The sequence below is a fragment of the Heloderma suspectum genome, chromosome 2 (genome assembly GCF_057233095.1).
Source record: "Heloderma suspectum isolate Gila_16-S chromosome 2, 16-S_ref, whole genome shotgun sequence".
NCBI lineage: Eukaryota > Metazoa > Chordata > Lepidosauria > Squamata > Helodermatidae > Heloderma > Heloderma suspectum.
Window position 1 is genome coordinate 183928719 of NC_139459.1, and position 18877 is coordinate 183947595.

Sequence of the window (18877 nt, forward strand, 5' to 3'; positions counted from 1 at the left end):
TCCTCCAGATGTGTTGGACTTCAACTCCCATCATTTCCAGCCAGTATATTGACCATGGGAGCTGGAGCCCACCAGGGTTGGAGAAGGCTGAGCGAAAGAGCCTTGCAAGTTGCGGCAACGATCCTGAAGAGATGAATGGCGTCGTCTTTTAAACTACCACCAACCGGACTCTTGGGTTGTTACTGCTGCAACGGAACTAACGCGGCTTCCCCTCAAATCCAGAGGGGGAGCCGCGTTAGTCCGTGGCAGCAACCAGCGCCACTACTAGCCGGAGGAGGCACCTTTGGGCTGGTGGTTGGTGGCACCCTTAAGTCGAGCAGGCAGGCAGGCAGGCAAGCAGAATGCGAACGTGGCATTAAAGGAGCGAGGTGAAATCATAGAAGCCGTCGGGGCAACGGCAGCGCGCCAGCCAGCCAGCCTGCCTGCCTGCCTGCCAGGCTCAGCAACTTTGTTCGACGGTGGCTTTGCTGCTCCTTGCTGCAGCAGCGCGATGGCCACCCCTGCCAGCGGCAAGCCGCTGCAGCCCGTCACTCACGTCATTTTTGACCTGGACGGCACCCTCCTGAATACCGAAACCTTATATACCATCGTGTTCCAAGAGCTGTGCGGCCGCTATGGGAAGAAATTCACTTGGGAAGAGAAGACTTTAATTATGGGCAGGAGAGAGGCGGAGGCGGTCGAGATCGTCCGGAAGGTCCTCGACATCCCCCTAACCCCCGCAGAAATCATGCGTGAAACTACAGCGAAGAAAAGGGAATTGTTTCCAACCGCCTCGCTACTGCCAGGCGTCGAAAGACTCGTCCGTCATCTCCATCAGTGCAAGATCCCCATCGCGATCGCCACCAGCTCGGTGCGGGAGTGGTACGAGATGAAGACGGGACACCTCGAACCCGTCTTTGGTCTGTTTCATCACATTGTCACGGGAGATGACCCCGAAGTGAAGCACGGCAAGCCGGCCCCGGATATTTATCTCGTCTGCGCGAAGAGGTTCGAGCCTCCGACGCCCCCAGGGAAGTGCCTCGTGTTTGAAGATGCGCCCCACGGCGTCACAGCGGCCCTAGGGGCGGGGATGCAAGTGGTCATGGTGCCCGACGAAAACCTGAAGAAGGAATTTACTGCAGAAGCAACCCTGACGCTCCAGTCGATGAATGACTTCAAGCCAGAAATGTTTGGCTTACCCAAATTTGGTTGAGACCGGTTTCATATTCACCAACTTAATTTAGTCTTCCGCACTGGATGAAAGAGTAGAGTTGTTTTTTTATTCAAAGGGCTCATAACCCCTCTGGTAATTACTTCTTTCAATTGCGTACTTAAAGTTTACTGGATAACCAACGCCCTTTTATTCAAACCCATATGGGAGCTAGATGGAAAGATGCTCTGCCTGGACTGCACCTGCTACCGCAGCCTTATCCAACCTGGCACCCTCTAAATATTTTGGACTATGACTCCCAGCATTCTCGACCTTGGTCATTCTAGCTAGGGCTGCTGGGAGTTGAAGTCCAAAATATCTGGAAGGCACCGAGTTGGAAAAGGTAATCCTGCAGGGAGGTAAAATGGCTCCTTGTGGGTACTGAAACATACACTGCAGCCTCAGGTAATATACAAGTCTTTCTCTCTCCACATACACACTGCACCCATCACAGTCATGAGCATTTTATTAGTACATAAATTGTGCCTGCCAATTATAATGATGGGGTTTTTTGTTTTGCTGCCCCCACCCCCAAAGACAGACAAGATGCAAACTCATCTTCAGATGACACCTTACTGCACACTGTGTAGCTAGGCTAAGGGGCAGGTTACCTTTTTTTTTCTTTTTACAGAAATATAGGCACTTAGGGCAGTGTGCCTCTGAACATCTGCAGAGTTTCTTTCCTCATGGGGAACTGGGAGCAGTGAGTTCTTTTAGGTACATTAAGGAGGCTACCTCAGGCAGCTGATTTTGGTTGTCATTAAAGGGCAGCAAATGGTTAAAGGTTATCTACATTATGATTATAATGGGGGGTTTTACTGCCAGGGAAAAGGAGAGATACTTGAGGAGTTTTCTGCCTCGGATGCCAAAATAATGTGACTGGCCTTAGGTACTATGGAACTTGACTTGTGGGGGTGGTGTGTCTTTTGCTGCTTCACCTCAGGCAGTAAAATGTCTTGGGATAGCCCTGTGTGGAAAGAAGTATTTCAAAAGCAGCAGTCCAGTGGAAAGAGAAACTGTCTTGAGTAAGAACATTAGTCCTAGCTCAGTATTGTCTGACTGGCAGAGGCTTTCCAGGGTTTCATAGAAGCATAGAGTTGGATTGGGCCTCATACAGTTCTTGAGAATTGGGCAAACTTCAAAGGTAAAAACAGGGATAATCAAAATGCCCTAAGTTGCAGAGTTCATGTAAAGATTACTAATATATGTGAAGTGCTTTCAAACTATTAAATGCAGTATAAATGTTACTTATTGTAAAGTCACAAGAACATTACATTCCCCCCACACACAGATAACTCAAGTAATTTAGTAAATTTCCTTTAAAAAAAACCCGGAAAGTCTAGGGTGAAAAAAGCTTTGGTTTAAAACAGGGGTTCCCAGTCTTTTTGAATTGGTGGGCACATTGGAATTTGGAGAGTGCCATGGTGCTCTCATAACATGGCTGCCATGGAGTGGGAGGGCTTGTCTATTCACAAAATGGCTGTCATGTGGACATGGCCAGTCACAAAACACCCATTCCTCAGAAAGCAAGCTGGTGAAGCTAAAGGAAAAGTAATTTGCCCAGCAACCTAAGTACAAGGCAGAAGTGGGTCTGACCTCCAGAACACAAAACCATTCTTTTGAACCCATGGGTTTCTGCTCCAATGCTCATTTTTCAGAAGGCAAACTGCCGAGGCTCAGAGAGAAGTAACTTGGCCAAGAAACGGAGTGCAAGGCAGAGGTGGGGTCTGAGCCACAAGTGCCAAATTTGCCTCCACAAAGCACAACAAAATACCCATTTCACAGAAGACAGACTGTGCTCAGAGAAACACACAAAGGCAATTGCCCCCCCCAAAAAAACAGGCACAACACACACACCAGACAAAATCCAGCTCTCTCGCTCATGCACTCCCTCTCTCACACACACACGTGCATGCACAGGCAAAACACCCCCTTGCTCCTCACCCCACTAGCCCCTCAGGATGCTCCCTATCACTCCCCCAGCTTACCTTTTCCTTTTTTTCTGGGTAGACGAGCATGCTGGGCTAGAGCCACTCACCATTTTTTCTTTTCCAAGAATGCCTCTAGTGCTCAGAGCCATTCCTGGAAATCAAGATGGTGCTGGAGGCCAGTACTTCACTTTGCAGCATGTCAGCTTCCCAGTTAAAAATTAGTTATGTTGATAACATCTTAAGAAAGGTCAGGTGGGATAGGGGACCTCGCAGGCCCCCCTGAGCACCACATTGGAAACCTCACGTTTAAAAGAAGAGGCTCTTAAAAATTCACTCATGCACCAAAAAGCATGGCAATTGAGAATTGAAGGCGTGGTGTCTGCACCATGGAAGCAAGGCACGTCATTAACTCTCATATAGTGTGCTCCATTACAACTTAGGTTCCTTATTTGCCTTCTGGGGTCATCATGTATTAATGAGCATTGCGCAAAACTAACCATTTTGATTGGAGATAATTATTGTGGATTTCCAAAGGGACAGTCTTCTAGTCATGGAGATATGATATGGGCTAAGCCAAAGCTTATTTGCATGGTAAAGAGACATATAAATGTATTCGACATTAAATTTAAGTCTCCTAATTGAGTTATGATTGAGCTCATGCAAATAAGGAATTGGAACTAGCAACCAACTTCAGCATCATTGCTTTCCTTTCCATCTTTTATTCCTCATCCTCTTCCTCTGCAGGTTGAAGGAAACACTGAAGTTGTGGTCAGCAAGAAGTTAAACTAAAATAAGACACAGACGTTTACATTCTAATTCTGACATTTAGTCTTCTGAAAAGTGTATATTAAGCTACAACGTACAATCTTGTGCATGTTTAACCAAAAGTAAAAACGACATACTCTGCTCAACTTATAAATTAAAACAATTTTAAACAGAGCCAGACAAGGCCAATACTATGCATGTTTACTCATAAATACAGGACTTTCCTCCTCCTGTTGCCGACTTGTGTGCCACCATGTGACACGCACACACACTCACTCCAGTGCCTGTCTGCCCCAGCCCTGTATCCCTCCCTACATCCTGCATTTATAAATCTTGTTGTTTACTTCCTGCCCACTCCAGTATACGATATGTATGCCATACTCTCTAACCCAAATTAAAGCAAACAGGGATCAATGTGGAGCCAGGTGGTCACTACCCCCATAGCATCTTGAACTTCAGGCTCATCTCCAATCTGCAGAATATTAGGGCTGAAAGGCTAAGGGAAAATGTGAATGCATAGTCTCTAAGCTGAAAGCCAGCACAATATGCAAGACTAGGCAATATGCAAGACTAGGCAATATGCTTACTGCTTATGTAGCACACAATTTAGACAGGAGCCTTAATTTACAAGTGTTATGCTTTTAGTGCATAGGTAAATGTTTCAGCACCTTAACTCCACTCTTAAAGAAAAGGTTAGTTTTTTATATGAAGGTTTTATTAAATATAAATAGATAACAAGTAATCAAACATCACCATATTGTTTTTGTTTATCCTAGCATGTATGCATATATACATATGTCCTAAGGTTCTTTGTGGGTGTGGATGGGTTTTTTTATGAAATGTTCTAAGGTTGTTTTAGATTTGGGTACTGTTGTGGTGCCGGTTATATACAGAGATCTATATTCCATCCAGGGATCTTTATACTGGCACTTCTGTTGGCATGGGCTGGTTTTCAATTGTAAAGAAAGATTAGACAAATATTTTGAAGTGGAGACAGTAAGGGAACAAGCTGCTAACCCAGCCAGGACAGACATTCTTGACTAGAACATCCCCTTTTTAATCTTGACTGTCTATTGCATAAGAGCAGGGCTACACAAATATGATTATTACAGGGGAGAGTAGTGTCACAGATGGACACCCATGTACACACATTTTGGAAATTAATTTGTGCCATGGTTTTAAGCCACCCATTCAGGTTTGTATGATATCCACATATTACCCAGTTACTAAAAACAGCATTTCTTTTAGCAATCCTAATATGTAGAACTGCCCTATGGGAAGGGCCATACCTCAGTGGTCAAGCCCATGCTTTGCATACAAAAAAGTTCAATCCAAGCTTTAGCCCTTGGCATCTCCAAGTAGGGCTGGGAACGTCCCTTGTCTGAAACCCTGGGGAGGCATTGCCAGTCAGTGTGGACAATACTGAATGAGATGGATCAATGGTTTGTTTGGGACCAAAGCAGCTTCGTCATGTTGCATTAAGTTACTGTCTGTACTGAAGTTTTAGTAGTACAAGTCAGCTTCCCAGCTTTCAGTATAGACAGGTAGAAAACCAAGGCTTCTGCAAAACTTGTAGCATGTAAAGAAGAGCATAGGGGTGAGCATCTTGGCAAGAAGGTTGGGGTGGGGAATGATGAATGCCTTTAGGCATTTTTTCAGCTGAAGCAAAAAGGTCAAACTGACACCTTCCCTTTAGCATCAACAAAAAATTGCACGCAACTGGAGATTGTAGCAGGAAAAGGACAGGCCTTTTAGAATCTGCTGCCTGCAACAATTGCTTCCCATTGCTTCATGGTAAAGGCCAGCCAGCTGGTTTGTCATGCATCACTGCTCTTACAATCTTCTCCATACGACAATGATGCTAATTAGATAAGCATGCTACAAAAACGGGCAGCAGCCAGCTTCCATAGAGACATAACCCTGTACGTTCTAGTTTCTCAAGCTATGACTGGGATGGGACAGCAATTTCCAGGAAGACAAAGTGTTCTGTGGTAGCTGGAGTTCACTTAATCATCTCCACAGAAGATGCTGCTTGCTTATATGTTGGTTTAGGAAGGTATTGGGTAGCAACTGTAACTGTTCCGTTACTTTTCTCATGTCACTATCAGCATAATAACCCTGTCTCAGGCTTACGAACTGCTACTTGTCTGTGTGCCTACGATACGCATCAGCTCCAGGCAACCAGGTAGGAAGCCTTCAGGAATCTGAAAGGAGCTGGGTTGTCATTGTTGGCATTTCCCTTTACAGGCCACCAATGTGCCACAAATGAGTAAAAGGTATAAGATGAGCTCATAAAATTATTTTGTGGGCTAGTAACTTTTGGAGGTTTATTTATAAGGCTACCTTGTCCACAAATCGTCACACCAAGCAGCAGATTGAACATAAGTGAATGGCCCAAAGAAGATAGAATGAGTTTAGGATGCAGCCTGCTCATCAAGACTTCCTGGAGCCCTGCAAACAGGTCCTGGCAGGAGAAATGAAGCCTTCCAACAGGTCCCTTGTAGTCTAGGATATGCTCATAACTCCAGGTGACACTGGGCTACTGAAAAAGTTAGCATGTGGCAACACCACATCCACATTAAATGTGGCAGAACTTTTCATGCCACAACAAATAAAATATGGAGTCTTAATGATTAACATCCACCTAGTGACCGTGCAAGACTTCATGGAAAAAACAAAACACTATTCCTTTTTACTAACAGGAGACTGATTTAAGTTGCCTCCTAGCCAGGAAAAAAGGTAAGTTTGAAGTCAGTCTCCTGTAGCAATGATATTGTATGTTTTAACAACTTCACAGGGGTTGGAAAGAAAAGATACAGGCAGGACAGCAAGAGATGAAAGATATACAAGATACTGGCAGGCAGTACGTGAGGAACTAGGGTCTAGAAGGACAGACGAGTTCATGGTTAGAACATCCCTTTTTATCTCAACTGCTTCTGCTCTTCTCCAGTGGTATGTGCTGTTAATTGTGCACATGCACAGGAAGGGGGAAAAATCAAGGCTTATAACTTCAGAACGGAAGCATCCTGTAACAGCAAGTTAGTAAAAGAACAGGCTCAGCATTAACTAGATTAAAGGCTGTCAGGAAATTAAAGAAATCTTAGTCAATTAATTATGCACATCTGCACACACTCATGTTTGAATAAAAATAGTCCTGATAAAAGCAAGCATGCTTAGTTGGCTTTTAGAAGCATGACCGTATCATAGCAGATGTCATTTTGGAAAAGGCATTCCCTCCCATGTGTGAAAAAAGGGGGAATGCCTCTTTTAAGATATTACCTCTGAGTACCCAATGCTGGGGCAAAACAGGAAGAGATAAATGGTCTGCATGTGAGTTTTGCAGCAATATCTGTTTGACCACTGATGGAAACAGAAAACTGGGCTAGATGAGCCTTTGCTCTTATCCAGAAACATTGTGCATAAAAAACCTTGCCTGATTCTATAAGGATGTTGTAGTAGTGGATTTCCTGCATCAGCAGGGGATTTAACTGGATGTGCTTTGTGGTCCCTTTCCAACCCTTCTGACTTCTGCAAGTGGATAGACAATCATACAAATACAGATGTGCTATAACAGAATAAAGTACCTTTCCCCTTCCATATGATTTGGACTTCCACTTCCATCAGCACAAGCCAGCACAGCCTATGGTGAGGAATGCTGGGAGTTGTAGTCCAAATATCCAGAGGGCACTCGGTTGCAGAAGGCTGGAGTAAAGCGTCTCATGCTCCTTTACTAAAAACTTCTTCCACCCCCAACTTTTTTTTAGTCTCAGAGCCTTCGCTTGGAAGATTTTTATCCTGCCTTTCCCAGGTGTTAATGTGGTTTATGACCCAAAATTGAACACATAATATTTTTACATGTCTCAGTAAATGGGAACAGAATCTTAAAAGAAAAAAAAGAAAGAACTGAAAGCCGGAACCCAGAAATAAGAAAAGTTCTTATTCCTTGCTATGTAGTAAAACAGATGCCCAGTATAATTGCAAAGTGTACAAGACATACGCCTGCATCAAGAAATTCAAAATACTCCAAATCCTAATCTATGAAACAGTTGTCTAGACCTGGCACTATTACCCCTAAAATAAACTGAGTCATGAGAGCAGCTTTTTTATTTTATTTAAAGAAGCAGGAGGGTCAACAAGATAGAATTTGGTTGACATTGTGATCACGTTCAATACTGACAATGGATGATTCAGCTGATCAGCCTCACTGCTCACTTTCTAAAAAGAGAGCCATGTCCTTTTAACCCATTACCTGCCACCATCTATCCAGGATGAAGTGGTAGAAAGCAGCCCTCCACCCCACCCCATGGTTCGCTAGCAGAAGTCAAGATGCTTCAGCAACCAAGAACTCCAAGGTGCAGAAAAGAAAGCTAGCTTCAATCAAGCTGTCTGATGTGGGCCCTCTTTGCTTGAAAGGGCAAAGGAAGGTTTCCCCCCACTCCTATGTGGAAAGGAGACACACACGCCTAGCCAGAGGCTCAGTGTTCTGTTTGGAAAGTCCCTGCCTATATACCGTACCAGCACTATGATGTTTTATGGACAACTGGATAGCCCTGGAGCATCTTCCCCCAGAAAGGATTCATAACACACTGGGATCAGAGCTCAGGAGATGAGGCCTCAGTCTGACCCAGCGGACTGGGCAACCTAAGCTCTGCATTGTTACGGACCACAGTGAAGAGGCTTACAACAGCCAGGAGGGCCAACACCATCATGACGGAGCAGATGGTGAACATATTCCTGGTGCCCGTCTTATAGTCACTGTCATGGAGGATGAGCAGTCCGAGGCAGGCCAGCAGGTTCAGCGGAACGCGGAACCAGTGCATCACACCTGCCTGTTCTTTCTCGGGGATCACCTTCTGCCGGAGGAAGCCCATCGAAGGGAAGTAAAGCCCACAGGAGAGCTCAATGAGCAGGAAGGCCAAGAAGGATTCTGAAGGGTTCTCCTGCCCAGGATTGGTAGAGAAAGTCAGCATGAAGAGGGAGAAGAACACCATCAGGACTGAGAGGGAAAGGATGTGCATGGGCTGGAGGTGATATTTCTTGGAGGTTGCAATGCGGTAGAGCGACGAACCCACCATGCTGGCAGCCATGAAACTGGAGAAGACAATGCCCAAGGGTGGGTTGTAGGGATCCAGGACAGGAGTCCAGAGGAAGATGAAGATGTAGATGACACTTTCAAACAAGGCCTGGATGGTACCCAAAAGCAGAACCCGGCGGTCGGAGAGGAGACACTTCAAGCCATCGGTGCAAGTCCTGGACAGCGCCCTCTTCTTGCCATAATTCTCGTCCCAATTCTTCATAGCCAAGACACCAGCCAGCATGAGGAAGGGAATGGAGACCATGAAGGGAGCCACTGGGCCCAAGCCCAGCCATTCCGCAAAGACATTGGCTACCACCCCAGCTCCAATAGCAATGATGCTGTTCCAGAAGGCTGCCTTGGAGAAGGTGGCAGGAATCCACTCTGCTGGGAAGTCATGGCGCTCCACATGCTCATGGATGTACCATGCCTCAAAGGCGGAGAACAGCAGGGCAGTGGACAGCCCCCCTAATATCCTTCCAACAATTAGCACAAAATAATCCCAAGAGAGCTTTGTAAGGCAGCAGATAGAATAAGTCAAGGAGAAGAGGATGCAGGATTTCTTACGGCCCAAGAGGTCAACCAAGGAAGTGGAGACCAGCCCAAACAGCACACTTGACGCAAAGCCACAGACATAAATTATGGTGATCTGGGCCTCCAAGAAGTGATAGTGCTGGTACAGTTTGTAAAGGTAAGGTCCTTGCAACCAATCAGCTGCGAGAGCCAAGAAGTAGACCTGGTAATAGTCTAGCTGGAAACGCAGGAAGGCTGGGTTGGAGCAAGACCTGCCAGTGAGCTTGGAGCGGCAGGCAGAGAACTCCAGGCCAATACATATCACCAGAAGGAAAGCAAAAGCGACATAGGCAGTGATCAGCATGGTGCTTCAAATCATCATGTGCGTTTCCCAAGATCTACGCCCAACACACCTGAAAGAGAAAAACACGTGAGACATGAAGGGAACAGTTACAACAGGTCACTTCTCAATAATATTAGGAAGGAAGAACATATATTTATTTTATTTGTAAATTGATGAGTCGCCTTTCAGCCCAAGGCAACTTACAGTTAAACATAGTTATTTGTGGTGCACTTCTGTTTTCAAAAAGCCCTGCCCCCCCAAATTGTATGTACTTAGCCTTGATCGTGCTTGCTCTCTCACACCCTCACAAAGGTACCCCAAATTCTGAAAAACAATTAAGTTACACATAGAATCATAGAACAGTAGGGTTGGAAGGGGCCTACAAGGCCATCGAGTCCAACCCCCTGCTCAATACAGGAACCCAAGTCAGAGCATCCCTGACAAATGGCTGTCCAGCCATTTATGTATGTAGATAAATGGCTTATCTACATAATAAGTAGATGTCTATTACACACTTGTGAACAACTTTTTGTTTGGTCACCTGTGATAAGCTACTTCCAGGTAGCCAAGAAGAAAAGCTTGTGTAAAGTGGAAGTGGTCAACTCACTTTTTTCTTTCATGCAACTGATGTTCCATATATTCAGGATAATAGATGGTTGTCAGGGCTATGATTTAGCCACAAAATGTCCATCCCAAATCAATACGGTCCTGAGCCCCAGGTGCCAGGCACTTAACACAGGGGGAGACCATCACCTTCAAGCCTTGTTTGTAAGCTTCCAGATTGCTCTTGGGAAGAGAATGCTGGATTAGATAGACATTTGGTCTCATCTGGCAAGGCACTCCTTACGGTTCACAGTTATCAGTATTTGTGGCCATATAGGCTAGTAAAAAAGACCAATAACTATTACCAGCTAATTTACTTCTGTTAATTATTTGAAATATTAGTTTACAATGAATAAGTTATTTTATCTTTCAATTTCATCTTGGAAGTTTTTGAACAATGAGTGTGTTGGCATGGACTGGAATTGCAAAGGGTGAAATGCAGAGACAGAAGTATATGAAGATTAGATACAAGTTGCAAAATAGGTTGTTGGGATGGAGAGCAATGCAGGGCATTCCAGCTACCGCAAGCTTTGTTCTATGGATAAAACCAGAATTTTATAATACCTTTCCCCATCACCAGGAGGGCTAAGATCCCCACCCTCATAAAAGCTGAAATCTTTCAGGCTTCCTAATTTCATTCCAGTTAGCAGATTCCAACCTTGGACAGAAAGAGTACATGCTCTCCCCCTTGTACACACAGAAAGACCAGCTGAAATGCTCTTTGCTGCCTGAAACTTAACTACTCAAATATACAGGAGGTCTCTCCATTTTCTAGTTAAGCCAAACTAGAAAGAGAGTTGAGAAAGAGAAAGGCTGCATGATCTTGAGCTTACTAGAGGATGCTAGTTCTAAGTTTCCTCATGCTGTTTCAATGACTCCCGCATGAGCAGTGAAAAACAAGATCTACCAGTTGAACTGGTAGATACCACCACCAGTCTGAGAGGTATCAACACTAGTGTTTTGCTGGACTGTGAAAATGTCTCCTAAGGACTCTTTTAGAGCCTGTCATTAGAATGTCTCCCATAACTCTTACAGCTAGAAGAAAGAAGTCACTAACAAAATCTGACATCATCAGTGTGATATTACTGCAGCAATCTTGAATTACAACTTCCACACAGTTGGACGCTACAGCCCAACTATTCAGTTTAGCTGTCATGCAAACCTAAGTCAAATCACCACCTAATCCACACCCCACTTTAATTCCATACAAATATCAGTACTGAAAACCAGAAAGGGTATTTGAAACTCAAGAGTTCAGAAAGGGATTGCAAACATTGTTTCCTCACACACCCTTACTGCTGTGCATCAATCACTGTCCACAGTATAATCAGTTATCAGTGATAACTAAACATAATTCAATTTATCCCTTTACCAGTCCAACATCTGTCTTGTGCAAGTTTTCAAATTACACTACACCCTTCATCAACTTAATGAGCCATCAGCCAGTGTCACTAGGAGATAATTGCTCAAATGTAAGCCAAGTGATAAATTTGGTGGCCTTGGGCACATAATAATTCAGCATTAGTTCCTCAGCTTTAGAACAGGGACAGCCACCTGTTATGAGGTCAGAGGAGATAAGGGAATTTTCTTATTGTGAGCTTTAAAGGAACAGCATAGCTTAGACCTAAATAAGGCTTGAACAGGCATTCCTAGCTCTTATAGTGAGGTTTAGGGAAGTCTTTAGGGAAGTCTCTAGGGAAGACAGACAACTGTCTGTCTGTTTAGCCAGACAGTTAGCAAGTCTGGCTAACTCAAACCGTTAAATGTCTTAAATTCCCCATTTTGGGGGAAATATTTTTTTTAATGTAAGTAGGAAAAACGTATTGCCTATAGAAAACACAACCTAATAACTGTAGAACAGGCAATTCTAACATCACACATCTAGTAACAGGATATAAACCACATTTACAGATTCTGGTCAGACATTCATCCCAAAACAAGAGCGACTCAGCAACAGAATAGGCTCGCTCAGTTGAGTGAGGGGAGTCTTCGATACACCTCCTCCCCCTACACAAATGCCTACAGTCACAGGCACAGATCACGGCAAATCAGGCATCTAGTGTAGATATTGAACGTCTAGGTGAAGGTAACACGAATTAGGGAGGAAAGGGCCTCTTTCACCTCCCGTGCTTCTGTTAAAACCACGAGAGCCCTAATCGGAGGTGTGTCCCCCATATGAAACACTGCATCCAGGACCACTGTCCCCGCCTGCACAGCTGTAGACTCTAATCCTGAGAAAGCAGCGTGTCCCTTCCACCTGTGAGCTGCCTGCCACCTTGGCTTCCCCAGACTCGCCCCAAACTAATTTCCGTCTCTACCTTCCAGGTCAGCTCAGCTTCCAGCAGATCATCTCCGATCCTTTCGCAGGGGCTCCCTCCTGCAGCCCACCTCCTCACTGTACACTTACGCCATCACACGCGCCCCCTCCCCTTACCAACCTGCCCAGGTCGCCGCTCAGCCCCGACTTCTTCGGACGAACTCACGCTGCACGATCAACGCCTCGCTTCCGGTTCCGCCTGGCGAGACTCGCCGAACGCAGGAGCAGGACGCTCGGAGCCGCCATGCCGCTGCTCACGTGATGCAAGGCCGCCAGCCAAGAGTCTCTCAAGGCGACGTCCGGCGCCCTTACGCAGGAACGCTACTGGTAGCTCTTCTGGGGGGGGGGTTGGCCTACAACTCCCACCATGCCTCACCATTGGCTACGTTGGCTAGGGCTGATGGGAGTTGTAGGCCAACCCCCCCCCGGAAAGCCAGAAGTTGCCCTCCCTCTTGTACCGTTTAGGCTGCTATCCTCAACATCCTTATCAGGTAGTAAGCCCCACTGAACATAGTGGGACTTGCTTCCGAGTAAACATGCACAAGATTGCGTCTCTATTCGCCCTACCTTTGTATTGCTCTTATTGTAATTGGAATAGTTGTTAACGTTGTATTTAAAATGTGATTTTAATATTTACATGTAAGCTGATTAGGGATTTTATTGTATTTAGCGGTACATAAATATCAGAAAAACACTCAACAGTGGCCACAAGACTGGAAAAGGTCAGTTTACATTCCAATTCCAAAGAAGGTCAGTGCCAAAGAGTGTTCAAACTACCGCACCATTGCGCTCATTTCACATGCCAGCAAGGTGATGCTCAAAATCCTACAAGCTAGGCTTCAGCAGTATGCGAACCGAGAACTACCGGAAGTACAAGCTGGGTTTCGAAGAGGCAGAGGAACTAGAGATCAAATCGCCAACATTCGCTGCATCATGGAGAAAGCAAGAGAATTCCAGAAAAACGTCTATTTCTGCTTCATTGACTACGCTAAAGCCTTTGATTGTGTGGATCACTACAAACTGTGGCAAATTCTTAAAGAGATGGGGGTATCAGACCACCTTACCTGTCTCCTGAGAAACCTGTACGAGGGCCAAGAAGCAACAGTAAGAACCGGACATGGAACAACCAATTGGTTCAAAATTGGGAAAGGAGTACGACAAGGCTGCATATTGTCGCCCTGCTTATTTAACTTATATGCAGAGTACATCATGAGAAACGCCGGGCTGGATGAATCACAGGTTGGAATTAAGATTGCTGGGAGAATTATCAACAACCTCAGATACGCAGACGATACCACCCTAATGGCAGAAGGTGAAGAGGATCTAAAGAGCCTCTTGTTGAGGGTGAAAGAGGAGAGTGCAAAAGCTGGTTTGAAACTCAACATTAAAAAAACTAAGATCATAGCATCTGGCCCCATCACTTCCTGGCATATAGAAGGGGAAGAAATGGAAGCAGTGACAGATTTTATTTTCTTGGGCTCCAAGATCACTGCAGACGGTTACTGCAGTCATGAAATTAAAAGACGCTTGCTCCTTGGGAGGAAAGCTATGGCAAACCTAGACAGCATAGTAAGAAGCAGAGACATCACCTTGCTGACAAAGGTCTGTATAATCAAAGCTATGGTTTTCCCAGTAGTAATGTATGACTGTGAGAGCTGGACTACAAGGAAGGCTGAGCACTGAAGAATCGATGCCTTCGAACTGTGGTGCTGGAGAAGACTCTTACGAGTCCCCTGGACTGCAAGGAGGTCAAATCAGTCAATCCTACAGGAAATCAACCCTGAGTGCTCATTGGAAGGACAGATACTGAAGCTGGAGCTCAAATATTTTGGCCACCTAATGCGAAGAGAAAACTCCCTGGAAAAGACCCTGATGCTGGGAAAGATTGAAGGCAAAAGGAGAAGGGGACGGCAGAGGATGAGATGGCTAGATAGCATCACCGATGCAATGAATATGAACTTGAGCACACTCCGGGAGACAGCGGAGGACAGGAAGGCCTAGCGTGCTATGTTCCATGGGGTCACGAAGAGTCAGACACGACTTAACGACTGAACAACAAAATATCAGAAATAAATACTGTCAAATGCAACATGTTTACTTACATGCATCACCAAACCCTCCTCCTGAAGGGCAATTATTGGGGGAATTATTATAAATTATTGGGAGTAGGGGGAGATCTCTGCCACCGGCAAGGGCAGGAAGCCCATCCACCCCTGATATAGAGCCGCTGTGCCCTGATGCCATCCACCTTTCCCTATTACGTGTGTGCATGTGTGGGGAGCAGGATTACCAACTTAAAAAAAAAAACAGTCCCTTGCCTCTGTGCATCTGATAACAATTTGCAGCTAACACTGTCTTGATTTGCCCATGTAGGAGAAAGAGGTGGTAGAAAGGACTCTGCCACTTTAGACTGTCTCCCCACTTGGAAAGCTCGGTGCAAATAGAAAACTGATAACATTGATAATATCTGGCAGAAAGGTTGCTGCCCAGAACTTTGCCTGCTGGGCTGGTTTTCTGTTTGCAAGGAGTTGTTGACAAGTTGAAGCCAAGCCACCAAAAGTCGGAATTGCGCGCTTTGTGATAAAAGCCCAAACTCGGTATATGCAAAGGAAAGCCTATGACAGGGATGGGCAGAAGATAGTTCGGGATCTACTGATAGGGGATTTGCAGTAGACATAGAAATGTTTCTGACTTCCACCTATTTAACAAGGGCAACCACAAAAAGGCTTACCCCCCGCTTCTTCTAAGTTAGGCCTTCTGACAAGGGCCGACCCAAGACATTTTGTTGCCTAAGGTGAAGCCGACAGGATTGGCTGTTGAATCAGACTTCAGCATCGGCTACAGGGCTGTGTCCAGTCCTCCACCACATCTGAGGGCAGCAAGCTAGCTTAGGGGACACAGGGCAGGTTGCATGGGACAAACAGCTCTGTCTCTAACACCTTGCAACTTCTCCTCACCTCCTAATGTCTGAGGTAGCCAACTCATTCTGCCTAATGGCTGGGCTGGCCCTGGCAGCTGAGATGAAGACAGCTTGTGTGGGGAGGCGGGGGGACCAAGAATGGATTTTGTGCGCGTGAAAGGACTGTGAGCTCAGTTTGGGCACTTAACACAAATTCCTGGGCTAAGTGTGTACTCAGAGGCACCTTGTTCTGCAATTCTGGGTGTTCCCATACAAGGTTTTTTTTAATCATGCAATCGCCTTGCTTGAAACATGGGATTTTACTGTGACGGGCGGAAATGGTTGGGGGGTGTCCAGATGACATCATCTTCCATTTGTAACCTCCCATATTTTCTCACCGCTTCCTGACTTTTTCTTACCATAGAAAAACTGTTAAGGAGGGAAAGACGGAATAGCAGCTCAATGTCTTTTGATTGGTAGCACCAGAAACCCTCTGTCTGAAAGCACCCTCTCTGTGCTTTACCTTTTTAAGCCACTGTTTTGCACCTCTCTCCAGTTGGGTGTTCTAATAAAAAAAAAAAATAGAAGCCGCAAGCCTGACATCTGCCCACCCTGTCAACGTCAAATTCTACTAGCTGAGGCAGCGGTACTTATAGATAATGTCATACCTTATATTCTATGAGTCCAATTTGCATGTTCTTTATATCAGCATAAAGAGCACTGACCAAGCAGTAATTAATTGCATGGCATTACTGTATAATTATATCTCTATGCCGCCCTACAATAAAAAAGTTCTCATTGTGGCTCAGACAATAAAAGAGGTTAAAAACAATGAACAGAACAATAAAAATCTAAAATATCTAGAAGACAAATAGCTTTGTCTGGCACCAAAGGTCAGCCTCCTTAGGGGGCATTCCATAAACAGGGTGCAACAACTCAGAAAACCCTCTCTGGTAGCCACCACCAAACTTCATTTGGTGGGGCACACAGAGGAGGGCCTTCGAGGAGGACATCAGGGTCTAAGCAGGCACAGATGTTCTTTTAGGTCAGGGGAGTGGCCCTCCAGATGTTTGAGCATACAACACCCATCAGCCTAGCCAGCATAGCCAATTATGAGGAATGATCAGCGTTGTAGGCCAAAATATGTGAAGGGCCACAAGTTGCCCACCCCTGCTTTAGATACTCTGGCCCCAAGCCATTTAAGGCTTTAAAGGTCAACACCAACACTTTGAATTGTGCCCGGAAACAGACTGGAATCCGGTGCAGCTGACTACACACTGGTGTCACATGATCGTATCAACCACCAGGCCCAGTTAGTAGCTTAGCAGCTTTGTGTTGGACTAACTGAAATTTCCTAACCATTTTCAAAGATAGCCCCATGTACAATACAATAACCCAACAGGGAGGTTACCACAGCATGGATAACTATTGCCAGACTATCATTGTCCGGATAGCACCGCAGGTGGTATATTAACCTGCCATGATAAAAGGCACTCTGAGCCACTAAGTCCATTTGTGCCGCAAGTGACAATGATAGAACCAGGAGCATCCCGAACCTGTGTACCTGATCTTTCAGGGGGACCGCAATCCTTTCCAGAATGGGTTGAACACCACTCAGCTGGGCAGTTGACCCATTCACTAACAGTACCCCCATCTTGTCTGGATTAAGTTTCAGTTTATTCCATTTATCCAGTCCATTACTCTGTTCAGGCATCACTTCAGAGCATCCACTGCCTTACCTGGATTAGCTGAAAAGGAAAGGTACAGGTGGGTGCCATCTGTATACTGATGACACCTCAGCCCACATCCTCAGGTATCCTCACACAGCAGTTTCATGTAGGTGCTAAATAACATGGGGGATCTTTACGGAATCCTATGAGGTAATTGCCACTGAACAAAACAGTAATCCCCCAGCACCACCTCCTGGAAACAGCCATACAAACAGGCTTGGAACCACTGTAACAGTATCTATAACACACTGTACTTGTAAAACAGTATCTATGTCAGACAGACAGCATGGAAGGATACTGTGGTGGAAAAGCCGCAGCAGCATTACCAAAAAGCCTGTAAAATTTTCTAAATACTGTATGGAGATAAAAGGAGAGTTGCTGCCTGTTACAATCTAATAGACACAATACAAAAGGAGAAAAGGAAAAGGGAGGGAAGAGGAAAGAAAGCAGATTCAGGTACCATTTCTTAATGTTACACAATAAGCTCAGCGGTATCATCTGATCTGGTCAGGTGGGCCTCCCTGCCTTTAAGTACATACAAACACAACTCAGCAACTTGTCCTTAAATCCCTGGCCAAAGGATGAGCATGCTTCCTTTTGGATCTGCAGTCCCAGCAGGGCAACTGGCAGTTGGAGCTATGTGTTCAATAAAATAGGCAGAACCTACAAATAGGAAGCTTTTAATTAACATGGTGTTACCAAGAGGCTCAGTCTTGCAGCTTTTTTGAGTATCTCCCTGGCATCTTGACTCCAAATCTCCAGTTTGCTTGTGAAGGTAGCCTAAGCCGAGAGGCTTCCAAGACAAGAAAACAGAAGGCATATTGCAGTTGGCCACCATTAACAAAGAGCTTTTCCACACAAAGCATTTATTGTGTGCTTGTGATTCCTTACTGATGATTGTTTAAGGGTTCTTTAAATGACAGAATGATCCTCCGGTTTTGCTTATGTTTTTTAAGAGCTTTTCTACATGAGGCATTTATTGTGCACTCATGCTTCCTTACTCATGTTTTTTTACAGGTTGTTTATATAACTTTGTGATTCTCCAGTTTTGCTTTTGGTTTTTAAGAGCACTTTCCCTGGGGGGGCAGGGAGGGTAAAGCAGGAAAAATGGGGTATTATTTCTGAAAGTGAAAGAAAATATATTTTCCCGTTTGTGTATTTGCGCTATTCTGGTATAGCTCAGTGCCAACTAGAGGTCATGTAGTGGAAAAGCAGGAAAGGAAAAGCTCTTTGTGTAGAGCTTGTATCTCAACTCTGCAACAAAACTGAAAGTACATTCAGTGATTAGTAGCCTTGTGTAGAAAAACCCTACAAGCACGTTCCCAGATTTTTTAAGAGTAGAGGAAATTGAGTATTTTTGAAAGCAAAAGAAAACTTCTTTTCCCACTTGTGTAATTGCAATATTCTGCTATAACATAGCACCACCTAGAGGTCATGTAGCAGAAAAGCAGGAAAGGAAAAACTTGGATCTCAATTCTGGGATGAAACCAAAAGTAGATACAGCAGATTAACA

The 18877-nt window shown here is 45.0% G+C and overlaps 1 protein-coding gene and 1 pseudogene across 3 annotated transcripts; one reads left to right on the forward strand and one right to left on the reverse strand.

The window, feature by feature from the left end:
• Positions 1-238: 238 nt before the first annotated feature.
• Positions 239-1235, forward strand: LOC146353526 (pseudouridine-5'-phosphatase pseudogene; annotated as a pseudogene). The gene has a single exon (XR_014788091.1). The product of XR_014788091.1 is annotated as a pseudouridine-5'-phosphatase pseudogene (transcript).
• A 3353-nt stretch (positions 1236-4588) lies between these two features.
• SLC61A1 (solute carrier family 61 member 1) lies at positions 4589-12912 on the reverse strand. Of its 2 annotated transcripts, none has more exons than XM_084836671.1 (2): positions 12857-12912; positions 4589-9885 (listed from the first exon to the last, which is right to left on the reverse strand). In XM_084836671.1, the coding sequence occupies exon 2, from the start codon at positions 9834-9836 to the stop codon at positions 8478-8480; it is 1359 nt and encodes a 452-aa protein (XP_084692797.1). In that variant the 5' UTR covers positions 9837-9885; positions 12857-12912; the 3' UTR covers positions 4589-8477. The 2 variants fall into 2 exon arrangements, with proteins under 2 accessions (XP_084692797.1, XP_084692798.1); XM_084836672.1 differs by having other exon boundaries at positions 6206-9885; positions 12737-12912.
• Between the last annotated feature and the right edge of the window lie 5965 nt (positions 12913-18877).